Genomic DNA, 17346 nt, shown 5'->3' with positions numbered 1-17346 from the left:
TAGAGTTGCTTCCCATGTGATCTTACATACCAAACTCCCTGAGATTGCTAAAGACTGCCTTCTTGAAATCCATTATCTTTATTGTGCAGTTTTCCCTCCGACCATGCCTTAGAATCATGAACTCTACCATTTCATTATCACTTTCACCCTAGTGGCTTTCCACTTTCAAATGCTCAACCAGTTCCTCCCTATCTGTCAAAATCAAATCTAGAACAGCCTGCCCCCTAGTAGCTTTCTCCACCTTCTGAAATAAAAAATGGTCTTCAAAACATCTTTTTATTTTTAATCAAATCTTTTTATTTACTTACCATTATTGTTGTTGTTTTATTATTTTCTCTGGAGTCTGAACCTTGACTATACCTTGACCAAAAAATTTGGACCTTGACAAAAAAATAATTGACTATCCTTGTCATACCATGTCTAGTTTGCAATTTAAGGATATTTTTGACATTTTTGAATCTGATTAGCACATAGTATTAAAAAGACAGTCATATTTATAATGACAGGAAAAATTATCTGTATGATTTACAGACCTTTCCAAAAGAGGTAGTACACGATACATTATATAATCCCAGTTTTTCTCTTAAGGGTCAGTCTTCCAAACTCTTACTACCAGGCAGAGCTCATAATTCATCGGTCGTAATTTAGCCACTCTGAGTAGTCCCATTGACTTCAGTGAGACCACTCATAGTAGGAAGCACTCAGGGTGAAATCCTGACCTCACTGAAGTCAATGGGGGACTTGCCATTCTCATCAGTGGGGCCAGGATTTCACCCTAGACTAGCTAGTGCTTGCTAAACCTGTTAGCGTTTGCAGGACTAAGTCGTAAGAGAGAAATAAACAGAACAATTATTAGTCTAACCAGGGCCGGCTCTGGCTTTTTTGCTGCCCCAAGCAAAAAATAAAAAAAAACCCTGTGGGGCGGCTGGAACAGCGAAGCAAAAAAAACAAACAAACAAAAAAAAAACCTGCAGGACAGCCGCAGGCAAGGTGCAGGGGGACTCCCAGGGGGGAGGGGGAGGGAGCGGGGGGGAGAGAGAGAAGGTGGGCAGGCAGGGCTTCCTTTAGCCAGGGCTCCGGTCGGCGGGGAGGGAAGGATGCGGGCTTTCCTGCCAGGCTTGCTGCAGACCTGGCACCGGCTGGGGCAGACGGAGCGCGCAGCCCGCTCCCAGCAGGGTGCTCCCCTCCTCCGCCCCCTACAGGGCGGCTGAAGCGGCAAACCAAAAAGAAAAAAAAACCTGCGGGGCGGCCAAAGCGGTGAAGCAAAAAAAAAAAGGATTGGAGGAAATGCCGCCCCTTAGAATCTGCCGCCCCAAGCACAAGCTTCCTGGGCTGGTGCCTGGAGCCGTCCCTGAGTCTAACTGCACTATCTAGATTCCTTACCTACAGCAGTGAATTACTATTTACAACTGGACTATGAAAGATGTCAAATACAACCGAAGATAAACGAGTTGGAGAAATATACTTGTCAATATTTTATACAGTACTCCTTCAAGTGTATTGTGAATTCTCAGTTGTAGATTCTAAAACCAGATCAGCCTCTCTGCTTATTCTGCACTTTTCCTAAAGTTTTTTTTAAGTATCTGTAGCGGGGTGGTCACCCGCTCTTGCCTTAAAAGGCTTAAAACAGCCTGGGGAGAGGGCTGTGGCCGGGAAGGAAAAGCGGGGCTGAGTGGGGAAAGCTGCCTCAGCTGGGGGCCATGCCCCAATCAGGCCAAGGCTGGCTTAATGTGGGCCCAGCTGGCCCTTGTAAGAGGGCTGGGGCCAGAAGCCAGAAAGAGACTCTCTCTAGCTTTGAGAGGGAGGGACCTGGCTGCAGGGAGCTGAGAGAAGGTACCTGGAGTGGAGCAGGGCTGGGGGAAGGCTAAGGGAGCTGCGGAGCTCTGGCCTGGAAACCCCCCAGGCAGTGGCCTAGTGGAAGGCCAATTAGGTACTGTGGTTGCAGGGGGCAGCCCACAGGTAGGCAGAGGCAGCAGGTCCAAACCCCCCTTGCCTATGATGAGTGGCTTTTATACTGCAGCCCGCCCCAGTGAGCGGGGGCTAGATGGTGACTGGCAGTAGCCCACGACTGAGGAAAGGTGCGTATAAAGGGTTGGGGGTTCCCCTAGGTGGGGAGACCCTGAATCTGCAGGGATATTGCCTGAGGGCAGCACCCCAAAGACAAGGGGCACCGGGTCCTGGGAGCGACACGGGGGCCGGTGGCAGCAGGACACTGGCCTGCAGAGGGCGCTCTGTGCTGGAAAGAGCTAATTCCCTGAGATGACCAGCAGGAGGTGTTGCAGGGGTGAGTCCTGCACCGTCACCGTATCCCTTTATAGTAACTAGAGGTATTCATCTTAAAGCTCATCTGTTTTCATACTCAGGATCTGCATTGTTATTCAATTCCTCTGTTAGATCTACTGACATTTTACCAAGCAAAAAATAAATTAATCATCCCCTTATTAAAGCTGTCATAATCTATCTTACTTGTGGTGATGCAGGTGATAAGCTTGAAATACGTTTGCAGTACTTTATAACCCTGCTTGCACTAATTAAACCTTCTGGCTGCACTTACATATGCAACTTGTTTAGCGTGCAAAGATGGATTCTCTTTTCCAGCATATTGCAGAGATCACTATTCATACTGATTTGCAAAAAGGACCAATTTATGCCAGATCTTCCTGGCCTCCAAAGTTTTAAAAATTATCATTTATATAGCACCATAAATTTATGTGGTACATTATAAACAGGATGTGACTTGTCTGAAGAGCTTACACTTTAATGGCCAAATCCTCTACTGGTGTAAATTAATAATGCTCATTGAATTCAGAAGATCTATGCTGGTTTACTCCAGCTGAGGATCTGGTCCCACAATCAATGGAATCAAATATCATTTCTCTGATATTTTCAAGACACAGAATTCCAAAGGTGTTCGCAATGCATGACATTGTAACCTTGAAACAGTAATTTAAGCTTCATAGTTTTTTGGTTTTGTTTCCTTGGATGAAATTCAAGGCCCTAAGAACAATTTCTGCCCTGAGTGAAAGGTTGAAGTGGGGCTTAAGTGGTCACTTGCTGTCTGCACTGGGTTGAATTTCACTTCATACACATTAATGCTCTTTAGAGAAACTATGCTCCACAGCAGCTATATAATTTCTGTCTGAGCTTACACTGCTATAGAGTCTACATCAAATTAAGGGTGTGTCTACACTTTAAACTGGGGATTAATTTTTAGCTTGAGATTTATCCATGCTAGCTCTGATTGAGCTACTGTGCTAAAAATAGTATTTCTGCATGGGCATGAGTGGCAGGAGAGGCTACTTCCTTTATGTACATCTCTGACCGTACCTACTTAGGGTGGCTAAGCCTCTCCTGCCATTTGTGCTGCCATGGCTCCATTCTAATTTTAGCATGCTCACTCTAATAATCAGAGCAGAATTTGACTCAGACTCACTATTATAAAGCGAAGAGAATGCAGAGTACCAGGTACAAGCTCCTGAGTTCAACTACAGCCATACATTTGTTTATCAGGTGCATATATTGATGGCTAAATGACTTACTGTGATGATTAGCCCCTTTTCCTGGAAATATTTGACCAGTGGAACAGCATTCTGCTTGAAATTAATAAGTCGTCTTTGAGTGGCTTTGAGGTTATCATCAGGTCTCCCTTGCTGTTCAGCACGTTTCAATAACCTTTCTTTCAGCCGCTGATTGGAACAGGCCAGAAACACCACCAAATCTGGAGTGCAGATCTGTAGTGAGGATTATCCAAAAAGACTGTGATTTAGTAAACTATACAGAACAGCCATAAACAACAGTAACCTTTTCATGTATGTCTTAAATATGCTATCCTTGCATATATTATTTCTGAGCAGCTTGCTGACTTTGACAAACTCAGTAATTCTCAGTTGACTTTGCAGGCTACTTTATATATAGACATGATTGTCACGTTTTTATTACTAAAAGGTTTCAGTACATTGTAACTAAAATTTAGATCTTAAAAAAAATCAAAATATATAAGTATCCCATATTCCACAGGAAACCCCTGTGTAGTTTCCAAAAGTAAATAATTTATTCAATAAGATGGCATTTAAAATTCAACAGTCACTATAGAGTTTACTAGGGTGCAGAGCCAGAAGACAGAAGACCTGATTTCTGTTCCCAGATCCACTATAAACTTCCTCTGTAACTTAAGGACAGTCTTTTATTTTTCCATGGCTCAGTTTCCTTATAGTAAAATGATGATAGTATCATCCAGTTATTCTTGATTCAGAATGTTCTTCTTTTCTCATCTTTCTTTTGTCTGTTCGTCAGCATATTTCCATCTCTAGATGTTTCCTAACCCTGACTTGACTATTGCAATCAGTTTTCCCTAAATCTTTTCCTGTTCCTTAAGTCCTCATGCACTAAAGTTTACAGAGTGCAGAATTCTATAGCCAGATGACTCAGCTGCAGCTGGATGTGAGACCATATCAACCCAATGGTTCCTCAAATTCTAGCCATCTCACAATTCAATTTAAATTGTCCTTATGATTTTCAAAGCTCTTCATGGACTTTTAGTTACTTCTGTTATCAACCAGAAGTTTCTCAAGTAAGAGAGATGCTCACAGAATAAGTAAGACCAGCAGAGCCATGATAACCATTCATAGAAAATCTCCTAAAAGTTCTCATGAAGCAGAGGTCTTCAGAGCCCACTGTTCATTGCTTTATTCCATCTGATAAATACAGTGGGGGAAAAAATGTCAAAAGCACATAAGTGGCTTAGATGCTGAATCCTACTGAAAGTTGATGGGACTTAGGCTCCTAAACCACTTAGGTGCTTTTGAAAATGTTACCCGATATTCTTGATGTTCCCCCAGCCTACAACATCCATTCTCCTCAGTTTACTGATTCTCATTGGACTGTGAATCCAAAGCATCATGCTCAGCAACCCTACTTAAGCTGTGCTATTTCACAAGACTGACTGGACCCTGCCTTGATTCAAGCCCTTGTTCGGTTGTTCTGCTCCATCTATCTTGAACATTCTCCTCTTTCTGTAACAAAGCAAGTTGCTTCTCTTTAAATCTTTCTTTTTCTCTTTAGCCTTTCAGAATGTGTGATGTTTCTGACTGTTAAGGAAGCTGGATAAAAATAAACTCTATTATACAGTGCACATCTCCATCTGACTACAGATTACAAAAGGGTTGTGTGCATTCCCACATACATTTATTTCTGATGTCCCTAAAATTCATTGCCAAAATTTTAACTTCTCTGTATTGTGTGTGTAAAATATATGATAATATAATAGTTAATGGTCAAGAGTGCAAGGTACACAGATTATTTCCCATAAAGTTACCTATGTATAAATTGACTTTGTCTGCACTATCTAAATAAGGTAATGTTTAGTAACATTAAAGAGGTATCGTTAAGAATTATTAAAATGTGGACAGGGAATGATTTACATACCTAAAGTAACATGTTTATTAGTATAATCATTCATAAGTAAGCTACTGTAGTCAGTAACACTTTATCTATGGTAGCACCTCCCATCTCAGAATTGTGAAGTGCTTAGGCTGACACATGAATTAGGCTGACACACCCATATGAGGTTCAGTACAGAAGTTCTGTCACTATTTTACAAGTGGGTTTTGTGGAGAGGTCAAGAAACAAATTTTGAAAAGTGGCCTCTAGTTATGCATGCTTCTGTTTTTGGGTATCCAATTCTAAACATCTTTGACCTGTTTTTTCAGGGATGCTGAGCTCCTGCAACCCCAGAAGAAGTCAATGGAAGCAACAGCGGCTCACCATCAAAAAAATTAAAATTGAGGCACCCAAAATTGATGTAAACATTTCAGAATTTGAGCCCAAATCACTAGCCTATGGTCATCATGCAACAAGTCAACGGCACAGAACCTAGGAAGTACAAAAGGGGAAACTCAGACTAGATAATAGGAACATTTTTAGGACTATTAATAACAGTAAGATAGAAGAAAAAATGTCAAGGGAAGCTGAGGCATCACCAGCACTACAGTGGACTAAACTAGATGATTATTGGAAAAGTTTAAAGATAATGAAATCATTCTTTGTACCATGGAGTTGCCAGGTGGGGGATTGGAACTGAATGACTAAATACAGTCAAATCTAATGATTGTTTGGTACAGACTGATCTCTGTTGAAGTGATGAGAGCTATTCTGAATGCAAATCAATTAGCAATATTAGTTTTGGTCATTTTAACAGCATTTTTCCATTAGCTTATGGAATAATTTATATTTTTATTTTTAAAACTTTGACATAGCTGACTCAGGTAGAAAACTGCCAATCCTTTCCCTACTTCCCTCCCCCAAGTCCAAGGCAGGTACCCCAACTCCAATAAAATAAAATTTCATATTTTTTCAAGCTATTTTAATTGTGTAGTTAACTAGGTTCTTCTGTCCCTTCCACACACCCTATAATCACAAGCCAAATTAATTGTGACAGCTGAATTCAAAGAACATCATTACTCCCAACACATCCTATGAAAAGTTAATTTCTGTGTTAGACTTCTGTGCAACAGCATTCTGGTAAAAACAGCTGTGTTAAATTCAGGTGGTTGTTGTTAAGCAGGGATATGAAGAAGAACCAGAAGTTGTGGGGTTTTAATGGGCATATAATAGTAAATAAACCCAATTTACAACATGAGATTTACTCACCATTGGAGGAAAAGTACTATGTATTTCAAAGTGTTCCAAGTCATGGAACCGTATGGCTATAGGATGCCTGGTGGAAAAGGAGTGTCATCTAGTGGGGTGAGCTTCAGGGCCGGCTCTAGGATTTTTGCTGCCCCAAGCAGCAACAATTTTGGCCGCCCCCCCTCGGTTTTTTTCTTACCCCACCCCCGGACCTGCCTCAACTCCGCCCCTTCCCCAAATCCCCAGCCCTGCCACCTCCCCCCAGGCTCTCAAGCCTAGGAGGGAGGGGGAGAAGCGGCACGCGCGCGCCGCGGCTGCTCGGGATCTCCCCCTCCCTCCGAGGATTGAGAGCCTGGGAGGGAGGGCGAGCAGCAGCGCCCGAATCAGCTGTTTCGGGCGCCACGGTGCGCGAGCGGCAGCAGCGGAGGTGAGCTAGGGTGGCCGGGGCACATTTTTAGGGGCGGCATTCTGGCGCCGGCCATGCCGCCCCTAAAAATGTGCCACCCCAAGCACCCGCTTGTTTTGCTGGTGCCTAGAGCCGGCCCTAGTGAGCATATTATTGGTATCCAGGACCTCCACTGTTCTAATTCTGGCTCTGCCACCATCTTGTACTTGCTAACCAACCTTATGCAAGTCAACTAAGGCCTGATCCAGTTTCCACTGAGAATATCAGAGGGCCAGTATGGACAGAGACAATATAGTATTTTGGACAAGTAAATAAAATTGTGGCTAACTTTTAACTTACACAGCATATCTCCTGATGGCCACCTGTCCTGGCAGAAGTGAAGAAAGGTGGGCAAAAGGCCATAGCCTCCCCATATTGTCACAGGTTTTTCCCCACTTTCAGTACTCCAATCCACAGCATCCTAATGTAGCCTGGGCTTATCAAGGCCTGCAGCTGTTCTAAGGCCTAGCCAATGTCAGTAACCCCATGCTTTCCGCTGCATGAGGCCACCATCAGGGCTGCTCAAGTGCAGTGACTGCAATATTCTGCCTTAACCTCATGTATATGTAAGGGGACTCCCCTTACTAACATTCAGTGGGGGTGTTTTGGTTGGTTAGCTCCCAGCACTAAAAGGGGAAGGGTCAGTGGCAAATCAGGAGCCTGAGACTGACAGTCCCCAGGGGCAATGGGGAGAGGCCAACGCTCCAGGTCAGCCTGATTGACAGGGCGGGCAGGCTAATCAGAGAATCAGGAGGCCGGGGGGGGTCCCGTCCTCCGTGTGAACTGGAATGGCCTGGGTCAGACAGAGTGGGGCCGAGCTAAGGAGAGAGCAGGGGCCTGAGTTAAGCTGCTGGGAGCAGAGCTGCAGCCCCAAAGCCAGAGCACAGCCCAGAGAGAGCAGACCTGCCCTGGGAGCAGAGCTGCAGCAACCAGAGCCAGAGAGGCCAGACAAGCAGCCCAGGGAGCTGGAGGCAGAGCAGCAGCAGCAGCTGAGCTGAGGCAGAGTGGAGCTGGAGCTGGAGCAGTCCGGAGCTGGCTGCGGTGAGCAACTGGGGAGCGTGAGGGGGACCCTGGGCAGTGGGCCCAGCGCAGGGAGACACCTCAGCCAAGAGGCTCTGCAGGCCAGACTTGGAGGGGGATCGTAACCGTGACAGGGCAGGGGCGACGCTGGGTCCTAGAGCCTGAGAGCGTGTGGCCCCCTCCCGAACAAGTGTCCGACCCACAGCGTCTCTGCAGCACAGCCGGGGCCTGAGAAGGAGCCTGGGACCTACAAGGAACAGACTGTGAACTGCCCTGACGTTCCAGAGACTGTTTGTGATGTTCCCTGCCTCAGAGCAGGGTGATGTGTTTTCCTTTAACCTTTCCCATTTTTCCTTATTCTTTTTTAAAATTAATTGTTAATTAAACAACTTGTATTTGCTTTAAATTGTATGAAATGATCAGTGGGTCAGGGAGGTGCCCAGTGCAAAGAGAGAACCCCGGAGTAGGGACACCGTAGCCCCTGTCCTGGGTGACCACAGCAGGGTTGGGGGTCGAGCCCCCCAGGAATCCTGGGCCCAGCCTTGTCGGGGTTTACGAGGACTCTGCCAGACAGGAGAGTGGAATGGGGGTCCTCAAGGGCAGGGAGGCCTCTGGGTAAAGGAAGTGGGATCGAGGACTCAGATCCTTTCAGTAGCCCACTTCACCGGGGTAGTGCAGATGCCAGGAAAGTTCCCCACAATAGCGGGACCATTCCCCCGCTTACATACAGCATAAAATCACACACAGAGTGAGCAACAAGAAACAGATTCCCCAGGAAACCAATAGCTCCCAAGGAAAAATGGGGAGAGTGTAGGACTGTGTAGTGGCATAGAGGGCAAAGCAGGAAGATGCCCTCTGCCTGGCACCACATTTTGTGAGCAGCCCCTGTTTCTCCCCCTCCCCCCACACTCACTAGTCAATCTCAGTGCTTATAAGAAACACTAGATTGACCAATGGCAACTCTCCTAACAAAGGAGAGCTGCCCATGGGCTGGCAAATGCTGTGGCCCCACCACACAAACTGGGCTGATTGTGAGGGGCCAGTTCCCTTTAGAGTCAATGGAAAGACACATTCTGGGTCTTAGTTTTCTCTTCCAAGTTTTAAAATTAGGATAAAAAGAGGGTACATCACAGTGAGTGCTGTGAGGAAGAATTGTTTGCACATTGCTTTTTAAAATATAAAGCACTATAAAAGTGCTAAGTATTGTTATTAATGTTTTTTTTACTAACAACAGTAATAGTGTAGTAAGCGTCATGCTGTTAACACCAGAAACCCAGTAGCTGAAGCTGTTTATCCTGAAGCCTTGGCTTTTATGCTTGGAAACACATATCATCCACCCAGAGAAAATGTCAGTCCAAATAGTAGTTTAAAATTCTTAACACGTGAAGCCTATTGTCAAATCAAGCTATTCTCTAAAAGGTTTCTTAAAAGGAAATAGTGATTCAAGATTATATTAGATGTTAACATATGTGGTGGGCCGACCCAATAGATTCTAATTTTTGTGATGGCTGCATTAATACCCCTCATCGGTAGACTACAAATGTTCAGTCAGAAAGCAGTTGAAAAACTGTGCTACAAAATTTATGTTTATTAGCATTTCTCCCTGGTGTTTAGGTGCAATAAGTGTTGTTCACAAAAAGATAACTTCTTTCTTATATGCAGATATAATTTGTATGGGAAAAGTACAAAACACTCCAAATATTAGTGATGACTGCATTTCTTTTCTTCATGAAGCCCTGTGTTTCCTGTTTACCACTTAACCTCAGCCACAGCTATATCTTCAAGAGTATGCATCAGCTATGGCTTCAAGGGTGTGCATATGAAGTAGGGATGTGATAAATTACTGTGGACACAGAGATGTGTGGGAATAATTCACTGGCGATAGATATAGGTCCCTTACATAAAAATTAGTATGGAAAATGTTTTCGCAACAAAGGTTTTTTCAAAAGTGGTTATAATTCAGTTGAAAATCAGCCTGCTGTTAAGATCCATTCAAAAGTACATCGCTTTGAATTTCCTAACTAGGGGACAGATTGTATTCTGAGGATTAGCATGCAGAAGTGATCCTCCACATGCAGATCTCTCCTGCCCTGCACAGAAAGAAAAACCCATCATCTCCATACCAGTGCTTCCCCTAATACTCTTCTTTTGGGAGTCAAGGATAGTGTTCTGTAGATCCAGCAATCTGTGCACAGGCAAGGAGCAAGAGGGATGCAGATACAGTCAGGAACCCATTCTTCTTGTCATCTCTTAGCTTTACACTCACTACCCATCTTTAGAAATCATAGGTGAGTAGATACCAACTGTCTGGCTCCAAGAAATGGGACCCTCAGGCAGTAAGAAGGCAGAGGGCTTCCATATGGTTAGTCCTGTATCCCTTGGGGAACTGCAAAAGTTGTGAGTCACGCCCCATTGCCCATCATAGGGAGATGAGCCCCACTCTCCATTCCTCTGAGGAATACAAAGGAAATCCCAGAAGGGAACTATGGCTGAAAAGACTAAATACATTTTCTGTTTCCTGTTTTAATAGATTCATAGATCCTGAGGCCAGAAGGTGACCATTGTGATCATCTAGTCTGACCTCCTATATAGCACAAGCCATAGAACTTCCCCAGAATAATTCATAGGGCATATCTTTTAGAAAAACATCCAGACTTGATCTAAAAATTGTCAGAGAGGAAAAATCCAACATGACTCTTGGTAAATTGTTCCACTGGTTAATTGGTCTCTGTTAAAAATTCACACCTTATTTCTAGTTTAGTTTCAGCTTCCAACCATTGGATTGTGTTACATTTTTCTCTGCTAGATTGAAGAGCCCGCTATTAAACATTTGTTCCACATGTAGGTAATATGTAATCAAGTCACCCCTTAATCTTCTCTTCTGTTGAGTTAAATAGACTGTGCTCCTTGAGTCTATTGCTAAGGCATGCTTTCTAATTCTGTAATCATTCTCATGGCTCTTCTCTGAACTCTCCCCAATTTATCAACATCCTGCGCCTCTCTCCCATGAAGCTGAAAAAAAAATATGAAGTGTCTTGGCTCCCAAAGCAGCTGTCACAGTAAAAAGAAAAACTTAAAAGATTGAAGAAAATGTAGTTAAAAACTGATGTGAAAGTTAAGGCGGGGGGAGGGGAGTTAATTTTTTACAAGGAACATGCGAAGAATTAACCACTTGAACTATTTCCAGAGTTGAACAAATGCTGCTACGTTTGCAAAGCCTTATGTTTCCAGTGGATTAATACTTCATGATACGTGCCTAGACTGTGCATCGAGGTAGTAAAGACCCAGACTGATTCAGTGCTCACAAATTATCCTTTCTACATTTGTTGTTAAAATTAAGGGCCATCCATGTAGAAAGAACATACATATTTTATATACACAGATAACTAATGTAAGAGTAATTAAGCACTGGAACAAATTACCTAAGGAGATTGTGGAATCTCCATCATTGGATGTTTTTAAATACAGGTTAGACAAACGCCTATCAGGAATTGTCTAGATAATACTTAGTCCTGCTTGAGTGCAGAGGACTGGACTAGATGACCTATCTAGATTCTTTCAGTCCTACATTTCTATGATTATTAATGTTACACACGTATATGAACTGTAGCATATGAAAGGGGCCATACTAATTCATACATGAGTCAGTACATGAACTCTTAGGACCAATATGTAAAACACATGCTACTTGTATAGCTTTCATATATGTCATATATTTGTATTCCATGCTTTCTCTTATGCAGGTTCGGAAGAGTACGGGGAAAGGCATCTTACTCACATGAGTCCCGATCCAAAGCCTTTTAAAGTTAATGGTAAGACTCCATTGATCTGAATGGGTGCTGGAACAGGCAGGGAGTAACTAGAATCACAATGCTTGAATTCTCTGAACTAAAGGGTGGGAGGAATTGTTAAAGGACCAAACTGTGAGAATTTGCATGTATTTTCCTTTGGTAGATGGTAGGAACGAGAAGCGACTGCCTATGTTCATAGTAATTTTGTTATAAATATTACCCAAATCTAAAACCTACTTGATATCCAACCCCTTTGCACTGCACCACAGTGCCATGTTCTGGCCATAAATGTCCAGCAGGGAGTTCCCCTGCCACAGGGGACCTCCCACTAACATAAAGCTGGTAGAGGTGGTTCCTGCGTCAGCTCCTCCTGTTCCTGGGATAGGTGAAGTGTCTAGGAAAGGTGGGGCATGTTGAGTGGGATGTGGCTGTCGTGGGTTTGAATTCCACTACACCTTTCCTCCATTGATGTAGAATCCATTGGAGGCCCCATGCCAGTGGTGTAAATTAGAACAATCAGGGGTTGTTCTAAATCTTACTGGCATAGACTGGCCCTCATGGTCAGGGAGCTGGAATTGGCTCCCCAACCCCCACTCAGTGGAGCTCAGCAGAGGAGAAATTCTGGCCGTGTGTAGGCAGTAGGTATTCTACTATAGATTACTTTCTTGTTGAGTTTTAAACTAAGCAAAGAACATACAGTTTCAACTCTAAACACAACAAGGGGGTGCAGAATGGTGCCAGTCCTCTTATCTTTTATAATAAAAATTTCTGGTGAGCAAATCCAATTCTCTTTTAGTCTGAGTCACCTCCTACTTAAACCAGTGTAAATTGGAAGTAAATCTATTGAAGGCAATGGTATTACTGGAATAAAGCCAGTGTAAATGACAGGGAGGCTTTGTAATCTCTGGAGGTATTTTTCATGTCTCCTCTTATTACTCAGATTGCAATAGTTGCCAGCTAGAAAATTAGATGATTAAACTCTCTTTTTTCCTCATTAGACAAAAAAGAAAAAGAAAAAAAGAAAATATCACTAATTTGCTTCATTTCTTAATTCCTGGTACATTCTACTGGATACTCATGAGAAAACGTAATTGATCTTTCATGCACACTCATCATTGGATTAATAGTGCATTTAACTCTAATTACACTAATAAAGGTTACTATAAAGTTACTTTATGTCCATTGTGCTGTTACTCCCCATGATAATTACTGATCTGCTGTGTATAATCCCATCTCTGCCGGGTCATTAGACTATTTGCATAATTTTTCTTTTTTGTTTTAGGAAAACAAAAATGTGTTTCCAATTATGCCAAATGATGCATGCTGCTGGACGGGGGTTTGCTACTAATTTACTTCAGTCTTTCATAACGTGGGTGCTACGTGGGTAACACAATTGTTTCCCCAACATTCATATAGGTATTTATTCTGATTAGCCCTAGACTGGGAGTTGGGGCAATTGCCTAGTGGTTTAAATCTTCACACCAGCTGGAGGGTCTCTTCTCTCTCAGATGCATGTGATTTAAGCATGAAATTCATGCCTGTGCAGAGGGAACTTAAATGGGATTTAAATGGTATATAAACCGTGTGCTGACCCTCTAAATATCATCCTGAATACACTGACTGGGAACTCTGTTACTTATGACTTTGACGCAGTCATCAGGGCCTCAGTAACAAGTGCCAACAGCATTACCTGCTAGTTGGCCTTTCTCCCTGCAGATCAGCATCCCAAACATATAGTCAGCAGCTCTGCTTTTTGCTCCTCCCTCAGCGTAACTCTCACTCCTGGGCAGCAGGCACCTCAAGGAGGGTAACTAGGACACACAGGCAGTGTGTTAAAACCCTCCGCCTCAGCACATAGGAGTTAGGAAGCAAGTGTTACTGATCATACAGACCAATTTACTCTACGCTTATGCCTTTAGTCAAGTATTAGTCCATTAGGAAATAGTATTTTGGGGCTTGAGCAGCCAGGGACAAAGGATAAAACGGTGGTGCCAAGAGGAGATAAACAGTTGAATTTGTGGGGGTAGTGAGCTATTTGAGATGGAGTTTTAGGAATGGGGAAAAACAGGAGAGGATCAGGCAAGAGGGGGAAGATACATAGATTTTTGAGAGGGAAAGGAAGATTTACTTTCTGGGCAATGGATTTATTTTAGGGGTGACAGATGAGATAGGAAAAGATGGATTTGTTTCGCAGGAGTAGAGAATCTGGCTCATAACACTTTGTGGGAGGGGTTGCGGGTAGTGGTGGGTGTGTAGCTGTTGGAATGAACCGGAATGCACCAAACAGCAGGAGGAGGCACTTTCATCTTAGATAAATAACAGCATGGTTGAATTCAAGAGAACTTCAGTTGTTCTGAAGAACAAAATTTTCACCATCCTTCCCCTTTTACTAAGGCTTGGTCTACACTACCCCCCTAATTCGAACTAAGGAGTTCGAAGTACCTTAGTTCGAATTAGTTCGAACTTACCTTGGTCCACACTCGGCAGGCAGGCTCCCCCGTCGACTCCGCGGTACTCCTCTCGGCGAGCTGGAGTACCGCAGTCGACGGCGAGCACTTCCGGGTTCGACTTATCGCGTCCAGACTAGACGCGGTAAGTCGAACCCAGAAGTTCGATTTCCAGCCGTCGAACTTGCGGGTAAGTGTAGCCAAGGCCTTAGTACCTTTCTTTTCTCTATAGGCATTAAGATTGAAATTCACCCATCAGTGGATGGTCATAAAAGATCTGTGATATAGTGGAGTTGTAATTGTTCTGCTCTGCAAATCCCAGCACAGAGAACAGGACTAGTGGCCACAAACACTAATGTGGGACTGTATAAGGGTTGCAGCTACTATCCGTGCCCAAGGATTTGAGTAACAGACCTAGAGGATCTGTAGTGCTGCCCTGAGTCTGCTGTGGTATAGGAGGAGAATTCAGTTCTCCCCAAGTTCCTACAGTGTTCTCTGCACAAAACCTGTTTTACTCCAGCATTGAGGAGAGAGCATGGACTCCTCCCTGGGGGAAATGTATTTGGGAATTAACAGGTTAACCTAATTCATACAAAATGGTTCTCTATAAATTAAGAAAAACAAAAAGGCTTCCAATCTTCCGGTTTGCAAAGCACATGTAGAAATGAATTTACATGTTCTCAGAGGCATCTTTAAAAGAACATTGTATATATTTGATTGAAATTTAATTTCCTCAAATTCATCCATATTATATAGCTCACACAACACAATTAAAAATACTTATTCTTTACAAATTAATCTCTTTATTTTAACATGGAATTAAACTCTACACTCTTCATTAACATATCCATGAATTGCAATATCTACCATACATTTCATTTCATTATTGATATATCTACCTGTTAATAAATTCTAGTCAGATTTGGATGTATTTACTCCTGCTGAGATAAAAACAACAACAACTGCTGAACTCAGAAGGGAAGAGTGATATATGAGTGAATGAAAATGGAATAAAAGTAATTGAAATTAACTGAAAAATATAATGCTAAGCTGTGGTTTTCCTAGGAAGAAAAGACCTACTGTCACCTCAGAGACTGGATGAGAAGGTCAAGCTGCAGTTTCTTCTTCATAGGCAATTTGAGTTCAACTCACCAATCAGAGCCATCACATTATGGTGTCACTGGAGCTGAAGATACTTAACATGCATGAGCATGCTCCTCCTGTAGGTGACTTGCTGGATTTCAAGCTGACAGGTTAATACTAAGTAAATCGCTTTCACCTCAACATTTTCCAAAATGTGCTTGGAATTTAAATAACTTTCCAATATTTGCCAATCTAAAGGAAAGTGGAATGCCTGCTTTTAGGGTACTTATTTATTGAGGCTCAAAGAAGGGACAAACCAGAATTAAATCAGCAGTACTGACAGCCTCAAGCATTCAAAAATAATGAACAGGTCTCCAAAAAAATCATGAACAAATGTGGGGTTCTTTTTATTTGCTTTTTGGTTCATGTTTTCAAGCTTTTGTCCATGACCAGGAGGGCTAGAAACTTATTTTCATTTAAAATGGTAGCTGAGAGTCTCATGTAATCACATGATTCAAGGAGCTGGAATTTTAAGAATAAGCACTATTATCACAAAAGTTGGCAACACTCTTGAAATAGGAAATGGGAGAATCAAAACTGCGCAAGAACCCAAGGCCTTCCTGTGAGAAAAGCTATCTGGGTTAGGATGTGAGATGTTCAGTCACTGGGAGAAGGAGTTAAAGCAGAGAAATAAAGGCCTTACTTTGGACATAGACAAGTGGCTCTAAGGAAAACTGTGACTCCCAGTGTTCTGAGTCTGATTTTGACATCATGCTAGTTTATGTCAGTCATAAAATCATTTTGTTGACTGGAATTACACCAAGTGGTCATGGCTGCTATTGGAGGCTGAGCACTTTTGCTGCTCAGATACCATGGTGACACGCGCCTCGGTATTACCCAAATTAGAAAATCTAGAAGCCAGTTTATTATTCTAACTAATCCAGTATCTACAGAGGGAGCTGAGACATTTCTGCTTAGTCACATGGAGGGTTTTGTAGACCAAGAAAATTGCGCCTCAATTCTAATTTGAAGTGTCATCTGTTCCTTTGGGCTTTAAGATGTAAATATGGATGCCATGCAGGGAGGACTAGCATGACTAGAGATTATTGTTTGGAGGGTTGTCTTTCTTCCCCTTGATTTGTAGATCTGAAGTGATACAGAAATAATAGCCACCTCTGGGTACTCTGAAGATGCACATTTACTACAGGCATTCTGACTAGTTGAGATGCACTCTGTTTTGATATGATTCTACATAGTACTACTTTGGGAACATTCTAGCTGCACGGCACCATCAAGCTGATGGTGGAAACATAACTGGGAGATATTATAATCTCTAAACTATTCCTATATTCAGGAATATTAGCATTAATTGGTTTGTTTTGGCTCAAATATATTTTGTCCTAGCAAAAAGGGAGTATGTGAAGTTCAGTGAATCAAGCTTTTGGATTAGCTGAAGTGGCAAGAAGAAATGTGTTGAAGTTAGTAGGAGTAAATACATCAGAAGTTTAACTAGAATTCGCTGTCAATATAAAAAATGTATGCAAGAGCAGACGTAATTAATGCTCATACTGTAGCATTTTGTAATTTCTTGATTAAGTAAAGAAAAGATGTAAACCCAAAGAATGCTAACTCTTCATAATTGAGACATGTGAGCTGGAAAACCAAATAAGTGTAATTTTTAATTAAATACACACAATTTTAAGATCAGATATTGTGTTAAAGACGCTTCTGATGATACAGGCACTTACTTAACTAATTTCTACATGTGCTTACAAACAAAAATGGTAGAATGCTGTCTTCGTATTTTTTTTAGTATGGTGAGCCATTTCTGACAATTAATTAGCCATTAGCTTGTCCTTGTAATTACTGGGCATACGTTTTTCATTAATCACTTTCATAATGGAGTAGAGTGTAAGCCAGTGGTTCCCAAACT

The 17346-nt window shown here is 42.5% G+C and overlaps 1 protein-coding gene and 1 long non-coding RNA gene across 4 annotated transcripts in view; one reads left to right on the top strand and one right to left on the bottom strand.

Annotated features, from left to right (window-relative positions):
• The window catches only part of AK5 (adenylate kinase 5), a 160029-nt gene that overhangs the window by 127316 nt on the left and 15367 nt on the right, over positions 1-17346 (bottom strand). The window contains exon 6 of one of the 2 annotated variants that reach the window (XM_008171282.4): positions 3540-3731. The exons of the other annotated variant lie outside the window; for it this stretch is intronic. Within the exon in view, the coding sequence (XP_008169504.2) occupies positions 3540-3731 (192 nt within the window). The remainder of the gene's footprint in view (positions 1-3539; positions 3732-17346) is intronic. 2 annotated transcript variants of the gene reach the window in all.
• On the top strand, positions 8020-15526 carry LOC122174558 (uncharacterized). 2 transcript variants are annotated; one of them, XR_010589994.1, is made up of 3 exons: positions 8020-8113; positions 11836-11904; positions 15396-15526. It is a non-coding gene; the product is annotated as an uncharacterized LOC122174558 (long non-coding RNA). The 2 variants fall into 2 exon arrangements; XR_006176586.2 differs by lacking the exon at positions 15396-15526 and adding an exon at positions 13166-13300.

The sequence above is a fragment of the Chrysemys picta genome, chromosome 8 (assembly GCF_011386835.1).
Source record: "Chrysemys picta bellii isolate R12L10 chromosome 8, ASM1138683v2, whole genome shotgun sequence".
NCBI lineage: Eukaryota > Metazoa > Chordata > Testudines > Emydidae > Chrysemys > Chrysemys picta.
This window is presented reverse-complemented; position numbering and strand designations above follow the sequence as displayed.